Source organism: Elephas maximus, chromosome 5 (genome assembly GCF_024166365.1).
Source record: "Elephas maximus indicus isolate mEleMax1 chromosome 5, mEleMax1 primary haplotype, whole genome shotgun sequence".
In the NCBI taxonomy this organism is placed as follows: domain Eukaryota; kingdom Metazoa; phylum Chordata; class Mammalia; order Proboscidea; family Elephantidae; genus Elephas; species Elephas maximus.
This window is the reverse complement of record NC_064823.1, coordinates 118,849,105-118,869,751: the sequence shown is the minus strand read 5'-3', so window position 1 is coordinate 118,869,751 and position 20,647 is coordinate 118,849,105. Positions and strand designations below refer to the sequence as shown.

At 40.8% G+C, this 20,647-nt stretch overlaps 1 protein-coding gene across 10 annotated transcripts in view; it reads left to right on the top strand.

Annotated features, from left to right (window-relative positions):
• Positions 1–20,647, top strand: part of LIMCH1 (LIM and calponin homology domains 1) — a 430,644-nt gene that overhangs the window by 357,789 nt on the left and 52,208 nt on the right. For 7 of the 10 annotated variants that reach the window (XM_049886947.1, XM_049886943.1, XM_049886941.1 and 4 more), the window contains 5 exons: positions 1,779–1,814; positions 6,922–7,048; positions 8,589–8,746; positions 8,968–9,376; positions 11,963–12,178. In XM_049886947.1, the coding sequence (XP_049742904.1) occupies positions 1,779–1,814; positions 6,922–7,048; positions 8,589–8,746; positions 8,968–9,376; positions 11,963–12,178 (946 nt within the window). The remainder of the gene's footprint in view (positions 1–1,778; positions 1,815–6,921; positions 7,049–8,588; positions 8,747–8,967; positions 9,377–11,962; positions 12,179–20,647) is intronic. The other 3 variants (XM_049886942.1, XM_049886948.1, XM_049886946.1) reach the window with 1 other exon arrangement.

The window sequence follows — 20,647 nt, the reverse complement described above, 5'->3', positions numbered from 1 at the left end:
CAAATCCTGAGAATTAACACTGCTCACACACTCCATCTCGATGTGTAGAGATCCACTCACCAACTGTTTCAATGTGGTAGTGTTTTTGGAAAATTAAGTCTATTAGGTTAAACTTGGATCCCTGGTGGCGCAGTGCTTAAGAGCTTGGCTGCTAACCAAAAGGTCAGCAGTTTGAATCCATCACCCGCAATGAGTCAGAATCAACTTGACAACAGTGGGTAGGTTAAACTTAAGGAGCCCTGGTGGCGCAGTGGTCAGATTGCTCAGCGATTAACCAAAAGGTCAGCGATTCAAACCCACCAGCCACTCTGTGGGAGAAAGATGTGATAGTCTGCTTCCATGAAGATTTACAGCCTTGGAAACCCTATGGGGCAGTTCCACACTGTCCTGTAGGATTGTTGTGAGTCAGAATCAACTTGACGGCAGTGGGTTTGGTTTTTTGGTTTTAGGTTAAACTTTAGAACCTTCTGAAATTATCCCCCAGAGAAACAGAAAATGAGTCTTTCTGCCAGAAGATAAATACCCACAAGCCCTTCCCTTGTCTTGCTTTTAGCCATTTCAACAGAAATGTTGGGCTTTGAGCTGGTGTGGTTACCTTCAGTTTGAATGAAAATAATTATCAATGAATGCAGACTGGTCTAGAATGAGAAAAGTTCAAGAAAGAAGGATATATGTGTGTGTACACCCATGCGTTCCAGGGCCTTTTCTCTAAGATTGCAGGAAGCAATCCTTAGAAATTACTCTTTTCCCTATAAACTTTTATGAAACTGAACATGAGACCAAGTGATTTTTCCTGACCACCCCCAAATTTTATTTATTGGAAACTGAAAGCAACATATTCTTTCCTTGCTCAAATAATTCTTTGTCCACTGTCAAGAGTACGGAAATGAGCAGCCTTCTGGAATATAGGTAAGAACCTTCCCTTAAAATCGGCATTTGCTGAGAAGACGGTCATTTAAGGGAGCTGCTCTTTAAGAAGACGCTTGAAATATGCCCTTGTAATGTTCTTTTTTTTTTTTTTCCTAATATGATCTTTGCTTTATCAGACACACTTAAGCTTAAGGTGATTATATGGCAGAGGGTATGATTTTATAGATCTGTATAGTCAACAGAATATAAAAGATTGGAGGGAAAAAACTATGGTTTTTCAAGTTACGGAATATCATGCAAGTCTGGTTTTGATTAAGGCTGCCAGTTTTCTAGGAATTGTGGTTTTTGTCAAATGCATGCGGAAGGCACTGATTGGGGCTCTGGTCGGAGCTCTGGTTTGCTTTCAGAAAACTGTAGAAACACTCTTTGATGTCATTTGTGCCAATGCATTAACACATCAGGGAAAGGGTCAGTAAGCGTGTGCTTATATGTCAGGCATCCATTACAGCTGAAAATAAAGGCATGAAGAGTTTAACTGTTTGTGCATGAGCATAGCACAGGTTTTCTTTTCCTTTTTAAGCTGCCTGCTCTAAACGCTGTGGGTTGAACCTAAGCCTTATTGTGTTTATATTGAACAGATTCTTTCTTTGTGGGTAGTACGGGGATTATTTTCATTTCTCCTCTGGGTTTTAATACACATTTTGCATTCTTTAAAATGTCAAGATCTTTCCTTCATTTTAAGGAGCTAGTGAATATTGCAAATTGTATAATGATACTTCTCTTCCAGTGTGATCAGCAAAGACGTTTGGCACACAAATTTCACCGCAAGTTTTTATTTTCCAGCTTGGTTACAGCGTTAACTTTATTTCTGTCTTGCCAGCCCTCTAATTTTGTATTTGGTCTTATAGATACGGTCCGAGAACTCCTGTGTCTGATGACGCAGAGTAAGTTGTCTTTTATTCATAGAATTACATTAATTACTAGCCAAAACTGCATGCTTCCAGTACTTACTACTAATTGAAATGCAATCAATGCAACAGTGAACTGAATAGCTAACTGACTCGTGCAACATCAGAAAAGCGCTTGAAGTTGGAATGCAGAACATATGTTCTATGCTGGAGAGATGAATGAAAAAGTAACTTAAGCATGATTCTAGTATGCAACTGCTGCTTAAAACGTAACATTTGCTTTTCATAGACTGGGCACGTGAAAGCTGTTCCTGTGACGGTTTGTACGTGGGTGCTCCTTCTGAACCAGGAAATTATTTTAAAAGGTTTTCTGAGTTTTGTCCTTCATTCTTGACAAGTTGGGGCTTAGCATTAACAATGAAGCCATCATTCCCATAGCCACATTTTTCTTTGAAACTAAGAAAATAAACCCTAAACCACTAATTATACATTCAGAAGCCCAAGTTCCTCCCAGGTTGGAGTAACATAAACTGTGGGATCCTTGAGACCAAAACGCTGGGGTTTTTGTTCAAGTCCCATGACATAGCAGGGGGTGAAGGATGTAAAACATGGCTTGGGCTTCCTCCCCCTGCTACTTGGTTTTCAGTGCTCTCGGTAATTCATTTCCCGTCTTTCCCTCACATCCAGATTTGAGAAGAATCTGCTCCTTCTTATTTGGGACCACATTAACTCTCTTTCAAAAAATGGATTTCCCATATGCCAGTCATCCTGAAACTGAAATGCAAGGCAAAAATTTTATTTGCAGAATATGAGTCTTCTCAGATTTGAGTACTTTGTGCTTTAAGAAACATGATTCATATCTAATTTCAACATCAGTAGTCTGCTGAGTGGCTGCTGAAGGCTCTGCTTTCTGTGCGAGGCATTTTGTGACTTCAAGGGAGTCTGGGCCACAACAGCACTCCAGTTTGTCTTCCTTGTCTGAACCATAGCTTTAAGTCGTAGAGTGTAGGGACATGGGGCGGGAGGGGAGAGGGGTTCCTAAATAAGGGTGTAGATCACACAAATACCATGGATGACAATGAGATTAGGCAAAATACTGTTTTCCAGTTATGCTTTTTCCATGTTTGGGTTCAAGATGTTAGCTTAGTTTGCACTCTTAGCCCTAAGCTGAGAGTCTGACTCCAGTGCCAAAATAATCCGTTTCTAGTGTGTGATCTATTGTTGTTTTGTAGCTATAAGTACAGAACATTCGTGTCTCAAAACCAAATTCAGCCTGAGCTTGACTATTGCATGGAGTTAAGGACTCTGTAAAATTGAGCCCTGATTATTGCTTTTAAAATCTGCTGTGGCAATATTTAACATTCACTGAGAGGAGGATTATGTAAGATGGATAGACAAAATACTATTTTGATTTGTTAGCAAAAATATTTTGATAGAATGGATTTATTCTCCCTTAATGCAAAGCCTCTGTGCAATTTGCCTAAAATAGATCTCTTGAAAGCCCTAGAAGATGAAAGAAAGGATATTACATTAAAAAGCTTTAGAATTTTGCCTGTACCTGAATGTGAAACTCCACCCATAGGAAAAGTTAATGATTTTTTTTTAAAGGAATGGGGATGGGAACTTCTTTCTGTCCTTCTCTAAGTTTACAAAAGGCAGCCTCATAGACTGAGAAGAGTAAAAACAACTTTATTTCCAGAGGTCTTATCTAGGAATATCCAAAGTACTTGAAAAGTGCTTGAAGTAGACACAATTTAGAATCTAATCATGTGGGAAATAAAAATCAAAATTTATAAAAGGAGTTTATCTTTTAAATAGACATAATATTTTTAGATAATCTATTCCCCCTACTACCTTTCTTTTTCAGAATCTTTAAAGGCAATGATTGGCACAGATTAAATTTATTACAAATTGACACATTCTTAAAGTACAGGCCAAACAAAAAAAGATGTGCCCTTTAGGGAAAATGCAGGTCAGAGGCAGACCTACCACACAGGCAGAGAAATTTCCGCCTCCTGGCCAGCCAGGAATGTTTCCATAGGTTTAGTTTCGCCTTCTTGCCCTTTTCCTCACATACACACTCCTTCTCTCACACTGCTTTCTCCACCAACTAAGCCTGTGCACTGTGAGAGGTATAGATAGGTTTTTTTCTTAGTTCCTTTTCCTTAGACCTGGCTCAGAAACAATTTCCATGCTTCCCTTGACAGTTATTTAATCCTGGCCCTCAAAAATGCCAACCCACCATCAAGAGAGAGTCTTGGGCTCTGCAGCAAGATGCCACTGTCCCAACAGCCCAAGGCCATGGGCTTAGTGCAAGTCACATTAATGTTCTGGTACCTGGGCTTCTCCAGAATCCTCCTCCACAACCCCAGACACACACTTCTTCAACTTGGAGGCCAAATTCGACCTCTCAAATACAGAATATTTTCTGCTTGGTGACTCAGCCCATTTTATGCCTAGTGTTATCAATTCTCAACTTTCTCAGTTCCTTTTTTTGAAATGGCATAAATATATTGCTCTCGGTTATTTCTTTTTTTTTTTTGGTGGGGGAGGCCAGTTTCCTGGTATTTCTTTAAAAAAAAAAATCTGGAAAATAATAGTACTTCCTGTATATGAGAGGGCAAACAAGAGTTTCGTTTTTATTTGGCTAACCAACATTTTCGCTATGAGTCAGAATCGACTCGACAGCACCGGGTTAACCAACATTTGGCCACATTTGGACAGAGGTAGTTAGAGCTTCACAGTGAGAGGAGAGATGGGAAGCCAGGACAGAAGAATGGGATTCTGAAAGCCTAGCTCCTGTTCGCTCCGTGTCCATCAAGTGGGATAACCAAATCCCAAATCCTGGAAAAGGTTACCGTTTTCTTTCTTGGATCCCAGAAGAAGGCCTGACCATATGGTCACCCATTTGGGTCTAATCCAAAATTCTGTGCTTTAAGAATTATAGATGGCAAAGTCAAGGAAAGGGGCCTTTGTGTCCCACAATCAGTCATCTATGTAAGTGGATTATAAGAAGGTCCCCGATCAGAGACTTTTATATCTTCTAAGAGCTTAGTGGAGATTGTAAATTGCTTTAAAAAAGGAACTCACTGGATTGGATATATTTGAAGGTAAGATTGTTTTGTTTTTAACTGTGAGAAGAGGAATGGGATGAATTTCAGCCTCTTTCTGAAAGGCATATTTAAGTGAGTTTTGAGCCACAAGGTTTAAAAAGCATGGATTAGATTTTTCTTCCTAACCCTGCAAACTCTTAATTCTTATATAACATTTATAAATAGTTTAGTAGTTTAGAATAGGTGAAAAATCACACACACACACACACACACACACACACAAACACCCCTTGAGAAATACAATTTATTCTTCTGGAAGGCACGGCTGCTGAAATCACCACTATCCAATAAGTGTGTTGAGGCAGCTTCACACAGTGGTTTATCACATCTGTGTTAATAGAAACCTCAGAAGTCCTACACAGTCGTATTATTAGAATACTCTTGGTGAAGGCCAATTGTAGCTATGGTCTTCAGTTTTAGTCTCTTCCGTCAGGCTTAAATTGCCCAACACCTGCCCAGAGGGTAAAATTACCTACACGGTTCATGCAGATTCAGTTTGAGTGGACTGATATGAAGACAGTGGGCTGCCATTGCTTTGGGGGGTTGTCTTCTCCTTCCAGAGCACTACCTGCTAAGGAACCTCTTTGCATCCAATGATGCTGCCACAGCCCCCTGTCCAGCTATGGAGATAACTATTTTGGCCATCACTATGATGTCTAGAATTAATGGTGTCAACTGCATGGCTTTTCTTTTTCTTTGTGTTAAACTGGCTTCAAAAAACTATCACAGCTGCCTTCTGTTCCTACCAGTTAGCAGTAAAGTTTAAAGGACCCTCCAAGGTGTTGATTTTTGGACTACATAGTGGCGTAGTGGTGAAGTGCTACAGCTGCTAACCAAAGGGTCGGCAGTTTGAATCCGCCAGGCGCTCCTTGGAAACTCTATGGGGCAGTTCTACTCTGTCCTAAAGGGTCACTATGAGTCGGAATCGACTCAACGGCACTGGGTTTGGTTTTGGTTTTTTTTTTTTTTTTTAGCCCACTTAGCTGCAGAGAGAGTCATTTCTTTGAGGAAAGAATTGAGAATATTGCTTTAGCTTCTACTTTGGTTTTCATCTTGCCACTTCAGCTTCTGCTGTAACAAAGGTCTATGTAAAGATTACAGTAAAGACCCAGCAGTGTTGCCCAACATTTAAAAAGCTACTATGGAGCAAATCAAGTGTATATACAGCCTAAGGGTTTTCTAAGATTAATTTTTTCTGTTTTTCAAAAAGAGTAAATTCAGAGGCATGCAGACAAAAATAAAGCAAAATGATTGTGCGAATATTAGAGTTCAAAGTATACATTAATTTAGATGTTTTATTCCTTACTCTTACTATAAAGTACTTATTTTCTTGATTCCAAGATACCATCAACTGCACTATCAAGTTAAGGACAATTTTACAGGAAATAAAAATAAGTAAGGACATCAAGCACATACATCATCAATTCATAGATGTTGGATGCAGCCAACATTCAGAAAATACAATGAGAAAAGGTAGATGTTTTCAACTTGAGGCCATATGATATCTTTTTTTTTTTTTTTTTATAGAAATTGCCTCAGTTAATGTAGAAAGCATTTAATCCAGCTCTTTACACAAAGAAGCATTGACTGGAATAATGTATCCCTGCATGGAACGCTGTCCCTCCTCCCCATAAATTCTCCCCATGTTGTACCTTTTAATTCCCTTCATTTTGTTTTTTATTTTATCTCTAAATGAGAGGAGCCCAGGCCTTCAGATATGTTTTTCTAGTGTTTCTTTAAACATATGTTGGCACCTACATATAAAATTACTGAACTATATCACTGAAGACAAAGGTGATCACGTTTTGCTTTGGCATCAAAAGCAATGGAAGTGGGGGCGCTAGCATGCCCCCTGCCCGCTGAGGGATCCCAATAGGCTGCAAATCCTGCTTGCTGTTTTGTGCTGCTGAGGGAAAGGGCAGTTTTCCAAATACGGGAGTGCCCCCACGTGGCAGAATGCCCCAGAACGTGCAGAGAAATGACGGGTGCTGATCCCGGTCAATCTTTGTTTTTGCTCTCTCCTCACTCAGGAGCACGAGTATGTTTGATGTGCGCTGTGAGGAGGAGGCTGCGGTACAGCCACACAGCAGGGCCCGTCAGGAGCAGCTGCAGCTGATAAATAACCAGCTGAGAGAAGAGGATGACAAATGGCAAGATGTGAGTACAGACCAAGGTCCCGGGCGATGGGAGGCTACTCAGCATGACCGGTAAGAGGCCCTTTAGAGCCGAAAATCAGGCTGGGTGGGTAGACTTGAACTTGAAAGCCATGCGGGAAAACTTAAATTGGGGATGGCCAGTCAGAGGGAGCCCCTAGAGGATTTTAAACAGTGGCACAGTAAATGTGGGAACTAAAAGAAGGTTGATAGCAACCTGAAGGGTGAGGAGTGAATAATACAGACATGCCATCAGTTCCTTTGCTAAAATGTAGGTCACAAAGGAGAGTGGAGGGAGAGGGAGGTGTCCGGAAAGAAATGTAGGATTGAGAAAGCTCTGTCTTTTGAGAGTCAATATTTGAAATATTGATGACAGTGGTAATTGTCAACATTGAAAGTGTACCAGTGCCAGGTACTATTCTAAGTGCTTTGCATGGATTAATTAATTTAATCCTCTTAGTAACCCAATGAACTAGGAACAATTATTGCCTCCAATTTTAGACCCATGACAGTTAATTAACTTGCCCCCAGTCACACAGCTAGTGAGTGGAGTAGCCAGGATTGAATCTCAAGAGCCTGATGAGGCTCTGGAGAATGTTTGTGATCAGAGAGTAAAGATTCAGGGCAGGTGATAAAAAAAAAGATAGAGCTTGAAAATAGAGGCAAGAGGAAGGAGAGTTAATTATTTCATTTAATTCTAGGAGAGCATATTTAGGTATCTATTCCAAGCTTGACTTTATTGTTACATCAAAAAAGTTGTCCAAAGTCAGTAAAATGTAGTAATAATTATGTGTACAATATATCGGACACTTACTATCTGCCTGGCACCTTAGGTACCTCATTTAACCTTCACAAGAAGCCTCAGAGGGTAGGTGTTATTATCATCCGCATTTTAGAGATGAGGAAACTGAGGTGCAGAGAGGCTAAGAAACTTGCCTAAGATTCCAAAACATGGAGGACATAGAGTTGGGATTATTCCCCAGAGCTGCAAATCTCATCCATCTGACCCTAGAACCCTAATTCTTCATCATTATGGTGTAATTGCCTATAGGTTTTCTGGTGAAGTTGAAAGGATCAGCTGAATTAATACATGTAGAATCATCAGGTCTGTAAGACCCCAGAGCCAATTTTTCCCACCTTTTCTTCCTTCCTTGAGGAACCTCTTTAGGCCTGTGGTTAATCCTTACCATACTATTGTCAGCAAGATCAGAATAATCTCCATTCACAATGCAGAGGCCATAAATAGAAAGAAATGAAGTTTCTTATAATTACATCGTGAGGCAGTTCTCTAAACTTTGGCCCCTGACGTGGAATATGATTGCATGTTTCACGCTGCTATGTTTAAATACATGTGCCTCCCCTGCTATAAAATATAGATCATCTATGAATGTTTCCTGCTTTTGAGGTGTTCCTATTCCAACCAAACACACATTGAATTGTGTGGGAAAGCCCAAGCTTGGCCCGTAGTCAGTGCTCACAAAACTCTGAAGAGCTGAAATTAAATTAAGTGCAACCCTGAAGAAGAATATTCTCTCTCCCTACAGGACCTGGCTCGATGGAAGAGCCGCAGAAGAAGTGTTTCTCAGGACTTAATCAGGAAAGAAGAAGAAAGGAAAAAAATGGAAAAGTTACTGGCTGGAGAAGATGGGACAAGTGAACGAAGGAAAAGCATCAAAACCTATAGAGAAATTGTTCAAGAAAAGTGGGTTCTTTCTGTTATTTATTTTTAAATGTATAATATTATCTAGATGTCTGTTACCTTTTTCTGAAAATTGTTGGTTATCACAAAGGCTCTGAGGCCAATGTTTTAAACTTTGTGTACCATCCCTTCAGTTCTACCTTGGTTCCTACCAAGATCTTCTATGCAATTTTCATGACTGTTAACTCTATCATTGCTTCCCTTTCCCACACCCAATCCTTTAGAGAGCGGAGAGAGAGAGAATTGCATGAGGCGTATAAGAATGCTCGGTCCCAGGAGGAGGCAGAGGGGATTCTTCAGCAGTACATTGAGAGGTTCACCATCAGCGAGGCTGTTCTTGAACGCCTGGAGATGCCAAAAATCCTGGAAAGAAGCCATTCAGCAGAGCCAAACTTATGCCCCTTCCTGAGCGATCCCAACCCCATGAAATACCTGCGGCAACAGTCACTGCCTCCACCCAAATTCACTGCCATTGTTGAAACCACCATCGCTGGTACCAGTGTTGTGGATACCAGCATGTTAGCAGGCAGTGGGTCTCCAAGCAAAACTGTCACTCCCAAAGCAGTGCCTATGCTGACACCCAAGCCTTACTCCCAACCCAAAAACTCTCAAGAGGTTCTGAAGACCTTTAAGGTAGGACCAGTTCCTTAACAGTAGAACCAAAACTAAACTCTAGGTACTCAGTGGAAAGAAGCATCTTGATTCAAGAAAAGGCAATTATTTTTACCCAACAGAACCAAAACATGTTAACATTTACATCTGTGAAGTTTATGTCTCCTAGGAGATTTGGGTTTGCAAATACTTAAGGAACCCCAGTTACTGTGGTTGGTCCTGAAGGAATCCAGTGAGATTGATAGTTGTGTCATTCCCATGAGCAAGGCCTATTTTCTATTTGATACAACAGCATAGTATCTGTAGTGCTATTGGTGTTGTGTGCTGTCAAGTCAATTTTGATTTGTGGCAACCCTATAGAACAGAGTGGAACTGCCCTGCAGGGTTTCCTAGGCTATAATCTTTACAGGAGCATATCCCCAGATCTTTTCTTCTGTGGAGCCGCTGTTGGGTTTGAACACCAGCCTTTTGGTTAGCTGTTGAGTGCTTAACAAATGCATCACCAGGGCTCCTTAGTGGTAACCAACAGTAATTTAGTGACATCTGTTCTTGAGTTGAAATTGACTCGACAGCAACGTTTTTGTGGTTTTTTGGTTTGTTGGTTGGTATCTCCAGCTGTTTACAGGTAATGCAAAGCCCTCAATATAACTTTTTAGTTGCCTTTGGTCCAAATGCTGGAAGCCCTGGTGGTGCAGTGGTTAAGAGCTTGCCTGCTAACCAAAAGTGGACAGTTCAAATCTACCAGCTGCTCCTTGGAAACCTTATGGGGCAGTTCTACTCTGTCCTATTGGGTATGAGTCGGAATTGACTTGACAGCACTGGGTTGTTTTTTGTTTATTTTTTATTTAAATGGTGTTATATACAGCTAGGTGGTCTCTCTTTTAAGAAGAAATTGACATCAGATCCAAAAAGATACTATGATTGCAAAAATAATTATGATGATCAAAGGAACACATGGGAACATGGGATATGCTTGGTCCTCAGATAAGACAAGTTTTATTTTTTAAGTGGAAGGAAAGATGGGAAACTAGGTTCTTTTTGCCAGTAAATGTGTAAAATAATGTTCCAGAACTAAAGAACCTATGACAACCATATTTCCGTTCCCTCAAACTCCATATTTTCCCTCACAGTCAGAAACACTCTTCCTCTGTTGAAAGTTCTTTTGACTGTAAAGGAAAATAAGTTCTCATTGTCCCTGTACACCACATGCATTCGTAGTAGGAGACAACCCCACTGGTGTACAGGGACAATGAGAACTGTAATAGAAGCTCATAATAGAGGTGAAAGTCTTCTCTAGGAGACATGAACATTGTGATGTAAAAAGTTTGCTTAACAAAACTAATTGAGCAATGTGATGTCGTTTATCTTCCTTACTAAATTTCAGAGGGCCCCAAACCATACATTCTGACTTTTGCTTAAATAACTCTGAATGTATCTTGAAAATCTGTGCTTCAAGCTTTGACAAAATAAAAGAAAAATGCCCTGGCTCTCTCACCTGGATTGAGCTGGATGTTTGCCTCTTTAAGAACAGGCAAGACCTGTGCAGTTACAGCTTCATCCCCAATGCCTGGTGTAGGTGACTAGGACAGCACTCAGCAAGCGCGTATTGAATAAATAAATGGATCTTCCCTGAGAAGATGAGCTACTAAGCATGCAGACCCATGCACATACAAATATGCTCAAGCCCACACATGCTCAGTGGTCTGCTTCAGTAGCTGTCCTTCACCCAGGATCTGCAGTGATGATCTGTCTGTGATACCTCACGAAGGAAGGTCTTATGTTGGGCTGGCCCAGCAGATGAGTGGAGAATATGTTTGATTAACTTTGTACCCAAGGCCTATGATCAGATAATCGAGATGTCCACTTTTCTCTCCTTTATGTAAATAATGCATTTTGACAATTTACAGAAGAATAAGGGTAGATAATGAGACTTTGCTTTTATTATTTCCTGGAACTAAAGGTGAAGAAGCACTGGAGCGGTGCTTGTGGTGTGACCTTTCTTTAGGCTAACCTATTTCAAGGCAGCCGTAGATTTGCCTTGAGCCTCTGAGTAGCACCATTGAGTTGATTTTGACTCGTGGCAACCCAGTGTATGTCAGAGTACAGCTGTGCTGTATGGGGTTTTCAGTGACTGATTTTTTGGAAGTAGATCATCAGGCCTTTCTTCTAAGCAGCTGTAGGTGGACTCAAACCCCCCAACCTTTTGGTTAGCAGTTAAGCACATTAACCGTTTGCACCACCCAGGGACTCCAGGAGTTGCTTTGCAGGATTCACTAAAATGAGCTACAGCCCTTTCTCATACCTTCCATTTAATGCATTATCTTAACACAGAAACCAGGCATTTTGAAAGGCACAGAGGAAGCTGGTTGGCTTAATTTAGAATTTGAATGTGTATGTGAGTGGTCTGGGTCTCAGGCTTTACCTTCTCTGGCCATGAGTTCTTCCTTCTTCCTAAAGTGTTCCCACTATATGCTTCTAATATGTTCAGCTGTGTTACCTGCATGTTACGTCCAAGGCCAACCTCCTGTGATCCTCACCGTGTTATTTATTTTGTTACAGTCTTTGGTTGGGGAATAGCGTGTTTTTTGTTCATTGTGATTTTTATAGGTAGATGGGAAAGTCAGCATGAATGGAGAAATGATTCATGGAGATGAGGAAAAGGAAAGAGAGTGCCCCACAGTGGCACTTTCTCCCTCCTTAACCAAGTCCCAGATGTTTGAAGGTGTGGCCACAGTGCATGGGTCCCCGGTGGAATTGAAACAAGACAACAATGGCATTGAGATCAACATAAAGAAGCCAAATTCTGTTCCCCAAGAATTGACAGTAAGAAACAAACTTTTTTTTCTCTCTTTGGGATAATTCCATTGTGAAGTAATTTGTTTAAAAGAAAATAAGTAGGTCTTGGTAATGGTCATCTTGTTCTATGTAGGGTGTAATAAAACCAGTTGTTACTGAGTCAGTTCCAACTCACGGTGATCGCTTGTTTGTCAGAGTAGAACTGTGCTCCATTGGGTTTTCAATGGTTAATTTTTTGGAAGTAGATCACCAGCTCTTTCTTCTGCAGTACATCTGGGTGGACCTGAACCTCCAACCTTTCAGTTAATAGCCAAGGGCCTTAATGTTTGCATCACTCAGTATAACAGAAGTGGGGTATAGTACAAGGAGTAATATAATTCATGGATGAGAAATGATTTTTTCTTATCTTTACCTTGTTGATGTCTAGTGTTTTAGAAAAATAAATGAGGATTTATTTATTTAATAGAATTTGAAAATAATCAGTGCTGTCAGAGCACCTGGCTTTCCATTCTTAAAACCAAAAAAAAACCTGTTACCATCAAATCAGTTCTGACTCATGACAACCCATTGTGTTGCAGAATAGAACTGTGCTCCATGGAGTTTCCATTTCCATTCAGAAAGGAGCCTGGCTGCACAGTGGTTAAGCATTGAGCTGCTAACTGAAAGGTTGGCGGTTTGAACCCACCAGCTGCTCCATGGGAAAAAGGTGTGGCAGTCTGCTTCCATAAAGATGACAGACTTGGAAACCCTGTAGACAGAATCGACTCGAAGGCAACAGAATGGGACTGTTCAGAAGCAGATTGCCACGCCTTTTTTCTGAGGCACCTCTGGGTGGGTTCAAACTGCCAACCTTTTGATTCATAGCCCAGTGCTGAACTGTCTGCTCCACCCAGGGACTCCATTCTTAAGAATGAGTATAAAAGGGTCGCTTTCTTTTTAAACAAACAACATTAAAAAAAAAAAAAAAAAAAACTCAATAAAAGAAAACTAATTTTTGTTAGCTTGTCTCATTAAATTCAGAGTAATTAAAAGCACCATTAGATAGCCAACCTAAAAAATGTAGGGTAATTTAAGAACAGCAGAAAATAAATCTCAAACATCACCTTTGCCACTTTGGCGTATAAAAGTCATTTGTGAAGATTACAGTTTTCCTGGATCTCTCACCCAAAAAGCTTGGCTGGTTTTGCTGATCAAACCAAAACGGTTACTACCACAGATGCAGCTCAGATTTGGGGGCTTAAGCTGGACTCTGTCCAGCCTCATTTGTCCTCACCGATTTATAGTGTTTGGGTTGGAATTAGAGGTTGGGGAAAATTGGAAGATTTTTCCCCCAGCACCTAGAGAAGTTTGGATCAGAAGGAAACATGTGTTCCAGCCTCAGAGCTAAGAGTTAAATGATCCAGGTAACTAATCCGCATCCAGCAGACCGGGTATTATTTTTCTTATCTCTGCAGTTGTCTTTTGAAGAATAAAATTATGTTTTCTTGGAGGACTTGAGAGGGTGTGATTCTTTCCTGCAGTGCTCAAGGGAATCCAGAAAGAGATTTCAATTGGAATAGACCAAAATAATTTCCTCACCATGGCAACATGTTTCCTCGTCTCCAGGAGCAAAGCTTTGTGATGCAGGCAAATGCTGAGTCTCTCAACATGGAATTTAATTTCACTTTCCATGTGCACGTCACCACCTCTAAAGTGTTCTTACAAATAATCATGAGATGGGACGTTGGGTTCTGTTAGCTCTGTGGGAACTTTACTAGTGAAATAAATATTAACTTTGCTCTTAAATTTAAGTTAGAACCCCCCCCCCCCCCCCGCCCCATAAATAAGACCTTTAGGGGCAGAATTGCTTTTCTGAGACACTTTAGGAATTCTGTTCTTATTTCTCTTTTGCCACACTTTGTGATAAGTGTTTTCTAAATTCCCTTCATAAACACCTTTCTATTGCTCAATTTGGTTATTTTGTCTATCAGGCCCGAGGCCCTTTGCACATACTACCAAGCACTGCTGTTTCTCAATATACTTTGGAAAAGCAACAGTGCAAGCTGTCATGCTTGCCCCGTGGCACCTGCCCCATAAAAGAGGTGGTCAGCATTTAGGTCAGGCCCAGCAGATTAATTATAGGAACAAATCCATCAGGCATGTGTCTACATCTCTCATCAGTTCTGCCCTCTGACCATTTTGTTGTTTGAATTTGAGGAAAACGCTGCCCTTGTCTAAATAGATTTTACTTCTGGCAGAAGTTAAAGGAACAAGTATGAGGTCTAAAATTCTCAACCAACTCTTTAATTTGTCTTGTTTAAGTTTTTATTCCTTTAGGGGAAAATATGTCACTCATCCTATATGAAGGTCTATGGCCTAAAGCCCAGGGCTCTTAGAAGAAAAGTAGTTTCGTTTGATTTTTTTTTTCTTTTTTTTGAAAAGTAAAACTTCCATTAAAAAATACATTTATTCTCAATAATCACTGATTATCTTATTTTTACAGTGAGCAAACTAAAACAAAGGGCCTATTCTCTCTTCGAGCCCTGGTGGCACAATGGGTAAGAGCTGCTAACCAAAAGGTTGGTAGTTCAAATCCACCAGTTGCTCCTTAGAAACCCTATGGGGCAGTTCTACTCTGTCCTATAGGGTTGCTACGAATTGAAATTGACTCAATGGCAATGGATATTTTTGGTTATTCTCTCTTAATCCCAGCCATGTTCCCATTTAATTGTAGTTGTACTTTTAAATTCCTATAAAGTGCTGGGAAGATTGTGATTTCACCCCCTCCTCTTAAGTATCTTGTTTTGAGAGCAGAAAAATGAGATGATCTCAAAGAAATCATATTATTTGAGGAGTTTGTCCACAGTAATGAGAATTTCGAACCAAAGCTGGCCTTATAGACTTTCTTCCCAAAAATCAGCTTCTTCGTGGGCAACCTGAGGTTGCAGATTCAAGCTGATGGAAAAGCCTAGGGAGTCTGTTCTTCTGTGTATCTCTTCCTTGCAGAAACTGCTTAGTTTGGAGAATTTCTGGCTCAGTAAACCCTAGTGATTCTGAATATGTCCAGTACCAGTTGCTGTCAAGTTTCTGACTTATGATGACCCCACATGTGTCAGAGTAGAACTGTACGTCATAGAGTTTTCGATGGCTGATTTTTTGGAAGTAGATCACCAGGCCTTTCTTCTGAGGCATGTCCGGGTGGACTCGAACCTCTAACCTTTTGGTTAGCAGTCGAACACAACCGTTTACACCACCCAGGGACTCCATTCTGAATAGGTAATAGCATATATCTATGCTGTCTCTGATACTTTAGGCTCTTGAATTAACAGTGGCAGGGACTATTGCATTATTTTCTGGGTAGGTAAACCCAAAAAAAAAAAAACCTGTTGCCATTGAGTCGAGTCCAACTCATAGCATCTTTATAGGACAGAGTAGAACTGCCCTTAGAGTTTCCAAAGAGCGCCTGGTGGATTGGAACTATAGACCTTTTCGTTAGCAGCTGTAGCACTTAACCACTACACCACCAGGTTTTCTCTGGGTAGGTAGCTAGCCATATATATTTATTAGACCATAAGCAACGTTGTTAGCTGCACTAGACAGAACTTTGGCTCATTGTAAAAACATTCTTCATACTCGCTTTCGACTTGTGACACCAAAAATTTCCTCTCAGAATGTGTTATTCCTAGAGTCATTTTAAAAGAATCCGTTCTCCATTAAACCTACACATCATTTTACTTCTCCATTAGTACAAGAAAACATTTATTTAGTATACTATAATCAATATATTGCTATTGAAAAAGCAGAGTTAATTGGTCATGGCAAAATATGGTGACAAGTTTAAAACAAGACGCTGTACTTCAGAGCCTCCTCGGGATAGATAACGGACTTGATTTTCAGTGTCTAATTCCTTTGCCCAATTTTGTGGGGCTATCAAAGGAATAGTGTTCTTTTTAAATGGTGCCTTTCTTCCCAAAAGTGCATTTCCAACAGATACACACTCTACAGAGGAGTAGCCTCACCCACCACTAAAATGTCACAGGTCCTTTAGGGCGAGCTGGAACTGTTCAAAGGGCACAGCAGCAGCAGTAGGCAGCAGCATTCAGAATGTGAGGCAGAGCTGCCGGGAAGGGTGGCCGTCTAGCTGCTGTGGGGGAAGGGAATGAGGTCGGCGCATCAGCCTCTTGGGCTGGCACAAGTACTTCCGTATGGAATCATGTCATCTCCATGGTTTCCTTCTATCTCATCATTCTCATTTCTTAATTTTTTAATAATTTATTTTATTTTTGTTGTTGAAAATATACACAACAGAATGTTCACCAATTCAACCGTTTCTACATGTACAATTCAGTGATGTTGATTAAATTCTTCAAGTGGTCCAAGCATTCTCACCCTCCTTTTCTGAATTGTTCCTCCCCCAATAACATAAACGCACAGGCCCCTTAGCTTCCTATCTAACCTTTCAAGTTGCTGTTGTCAATTTGATTCTGCATAGATAGTTCTTTAAAAGAGCACAGTGCTCAAGGCAGACATTCTTTACTAATTAAGCAGCTCTCTTACTTTAGAAATAGATCCTAAATGAAGTTAGCGTTTTAATTTTTTAGTACTCTGGCTCTGTCTACTGGTGCTGGGAAACTCTAGATCATCCTTAGTTAAATCACCTCTGTGGTGATGAAATTGAGAACAACTTCCTTGCAAGTACTTGACTGTTAACTGATAAGCATGAATGAACGACTTACACTGTGCCCCGTTCATTGAAATAGAAGAAGAAACTTAGAAATGTACGGGGATAAACAAAGCAAGTTTTATTTAAAAAAAAAAAAAAAAACCCATTGCTGTCGAGTCAATTCCGACTTATAGCAACCCTATAGGACGGAATAGAACTGCCCCATAGGGTTTCCAGGGAGCACCTGGTGGATTCAAACTGCCAACCTTTTGGTTAGCAGCAGTAGCTCTTAACCACTATGGCACCAGGGTTTCCAATTTTTATGATGCAACTAGAACATTACATAAAGCACTATATTATTAAATATTAGATCGTGGGGTGAGAAGCCTAGTTAGGATATAAGATTGCCAAGAACAGGTCAGATCATTACAGGCAGGCGTTAGTCTGGGAAGTTTTGTGGGGAGATGTGGATTTTGAAATGACCTTAAGTGTGGGATGTGCGTTGAAATGAAGAAGAGAAGGGACTTTTGCGTAAGTTGGGAACAGCAAATGAAAAGGCATGGACAGTAGTGATGAGCCCACGAGAGGGCCCCAAGAGAGGATCCTGGGGGTACCTGGGATACCCTAAGCAGCAGGATCAGGGTCCCCCTGGCCCCTCCTTGCATCTTAGGGCTTTGCTGTTTCTGACCTTATTTGTTATCCCTGGCACATTTCAGGGCTTTTGCTATCAGTACAACCAGCATCTCTATAAAGGCACAAAGGAATCATAACCTTTTTCTTTGCATTTTAAAACATTAGTTTCTGTAAGAAAATTATATCACAATTCAAATGTCAACACCTAGAACCCAAGATTGGAAAACAATTTGAAAGGGTAGCTAACCTGAAGACTAATTTTTCCTGTGTTTAGGAACCCACAGAAAGGTTTTCTCTGTCCTCTCAAAATTATTCCAGTGTTATTTCCCCCTGCCCATCAGTTTTATTTGTATTTGTATCTTGTATTTCCTCAGTAATACCAGTAATGCTTCCATGCACTTGGTCAAAGATCAAACCCCACCTGGGCAAGTAAAACTGAGCATCGGTTTATATATAAAATAAATATAATAATGATAGTACACGCATCAGATGGCTGTTGTGAGAATTCATGTCTATAGAGCGGTCAGCATGAAGGCAACTCAATGGACCAGAGCTGCCCTTAAATTGTTTCTAATATTGTCGTATAGCAACTGGGAGAAAGAAATTTATAATAACATTTTTCAGAAACCCATAAAGGTGTTAGGTGTAAAGTTTTTCAAAGTAAGACCATAAAAATGACCATCTTGAACAGATGTGAATTTAATACAAATGAGATGAATTCCTTGTCATCTTCCAACTCAGCTTGTCAGTCGTTCCAGTCATAATTCTCTAAGACATCTGCAGATTTGAACGGCTTTTTCCAGCAGACAATCACTCTTCCAGATACTCACATGATTCCTCCTACAGCTCTTTCTGCTTCTTCTACTGCTTACTCTTTCCCTCTTCTGGCTTCATCATGCCACCTAGTCACACAAGACTCATTGTCCCCTTTGTTACCCTGTCCCACGACTGTTGCCAGCTCATCCCAAATGACGTTGCCCACACCCTCCTTGCTGGCCAGCACCTTCCTACCAGGTTTGTGGCAGTTTTTATTGGATATCTAAGTTACTTCCTCTGCTTCCCTCAAACTAAGTAACAAGGTGGGTCAGTTTGTTTCCCCTTGATAAAACTATAAGCCTTCCTCTTGAAAACCCAGTACTTCACTAATGTTTTCCAATCCAGAGAAACAGACGATCTTTCTTGAAACAATTCATTTTGCAGTGCGGACAGGGCGAAGGCGTTTGAGTAGGTCCTGTTTTCTTTACAGCTGAGACCGACTGCAAATTCCTTTCAGATGTCAAATGTCGACAAACATTTCTTTAGAAACTGTTTTTCTCTATCTAGAAGTATTTATAAGTTGTTAGATGTAATGTTCTTAAACATTGTTAAAGGTATTTAGGTACTGAAGAGTTTACAGACTGCAAGAAACCACATTGTTGTTGTTGTTTGCTGTTGAGTTGATTCTAACTCATGGCAACCCCATGTGTTACAGAATAAAACTGCTCCATAGGGTTTTCTTGGCTATAATCTTAATGGAAATGAATCACCAGGGCTTTACTTCTGCAGCACCACTCAGTGGGTTCAAATTACCAACCTTTCGGCTAGCAGTCAAGCATAAAGTGCACTGTCTAGAGACCTTCAAGAAAAAACACAGGAGGGAAAATAAACACACCATACCTGGCCCATCTTACTGAGTCAGAGCCTCATGTTGTTGGTTTGAAAAGTTTAAGACTTGGAGAGCCTGACTGTGTATGCAGGTCTCTTCCTTCCAGGGACAAGGGGTGTTTGGAGGTATGAAAATGAAAGGAGCAACTCATGCTCTGTGGTCCCTGCGTCATGGTGTCAGGGAACAAAGAGAAGAGACTAGGTTTCCAGGCTTAATCAACCCTGGAGCCAGGAAATCACTGAGTCACAGAATAGGAGTTCAGGAAAGGGCCTTGGGCATCACTTCTTCCTGCCACGTAGAGGTTATATGATCCACCTAAGGCTCCCACATCTCCTCTGTGGTAGAAATAGGCCCACCGCCAGGTCTCAGGATGGTGCTGCCCTCCTACCTTGTATTTCCAGTCCACCTTCCAATGTTGCTTTCTGGGCCAGTCCACCCACAAGATTCTAGTTAAAACAGGCAGCCAGATGGCAGGTAGGTTTTGTGGCTAGACTGTGTCCCACTCAAGCCAAGAAACTGCCACCTCCACCGCTGTCTGAAGGCTGAACCTGGCGCCCAGGCCAGTTGGATCTCATTCTCTGTCAAGGGATTGCCAGCGCCTGGCTTGGGCCCCCGTACCCTTTCTGTGCTTTCATTCATTCACATCCAGGGCTCTGTTTTTATTTACTTGTTTTCATTCTTGAGAAAGTGTTACGAGTTGGAGAAGGGAAGGCCTCATCTCTGTTTCCCTGTAACCAAAGGAAAGCACGAGTCGGAAAGCACATTTTCCAGTAAGGCAGGCTGGTTTGAGGCAAACCTCTGAGTCTGCAGGTTTTAAAATGGCCACCTTTTAACTCATTTCCTCTGAAGTAATGATATGAGTACAAAAGTAACCAGCTTTCAGTATGGAGTATGCAAACATAAGTTAATTAAACTGGCTTTGACAATATAGCCTTTAAAATATATATTTACATTGCAGTATATGGAAAACTCTAGAGAAAACATAAACTGCCTATTACTCCAACCACTCAGATATTAATACTGTTAAGATATTTTTAAATATGTATCCTTCTCCTCTCAGTGCGCATAAATCTTTTTTTTTTTTAAATGGGCCCATGTTATTCACAATGTGTTGTAGCTTGCTTTTTCTTTTCATTTATCCTGAATATTTTGCCAGTAATAGCCTGATTTTGATGGAGTATTCATTTTAACGACGCTTAAGAGTATACATTCTATAAATAATGCCTATAACATTTGCTTACTTAATATGGATTACGTGTCGGCTCTATGCCAGAAGCTGTACTGGGGCCCCCGAGGCACGAGGTCTGTGCAGAACTGGGCTGAATCTAAAACCTTTAGCTGGATGAATGGCTGTGGGCAACCTGATTTTGAGCCACCCTGGGAAGTGGAGACTTAGCCTGGCCGCCTCCTGTGCTGAGAGATTCCAGGGAGTTCCCATCTTCTGCAGAATGAAAGGGGAAAGGTAGAGGAGGGGAAAGGGAATGATTCATATCAGCGTGCAAAACGTGGCAGCACAGCATCTTCCAACCTCTTTGTCTGCCTTCACAAGGGGAGTGAAGAGAATTACCATCAACGT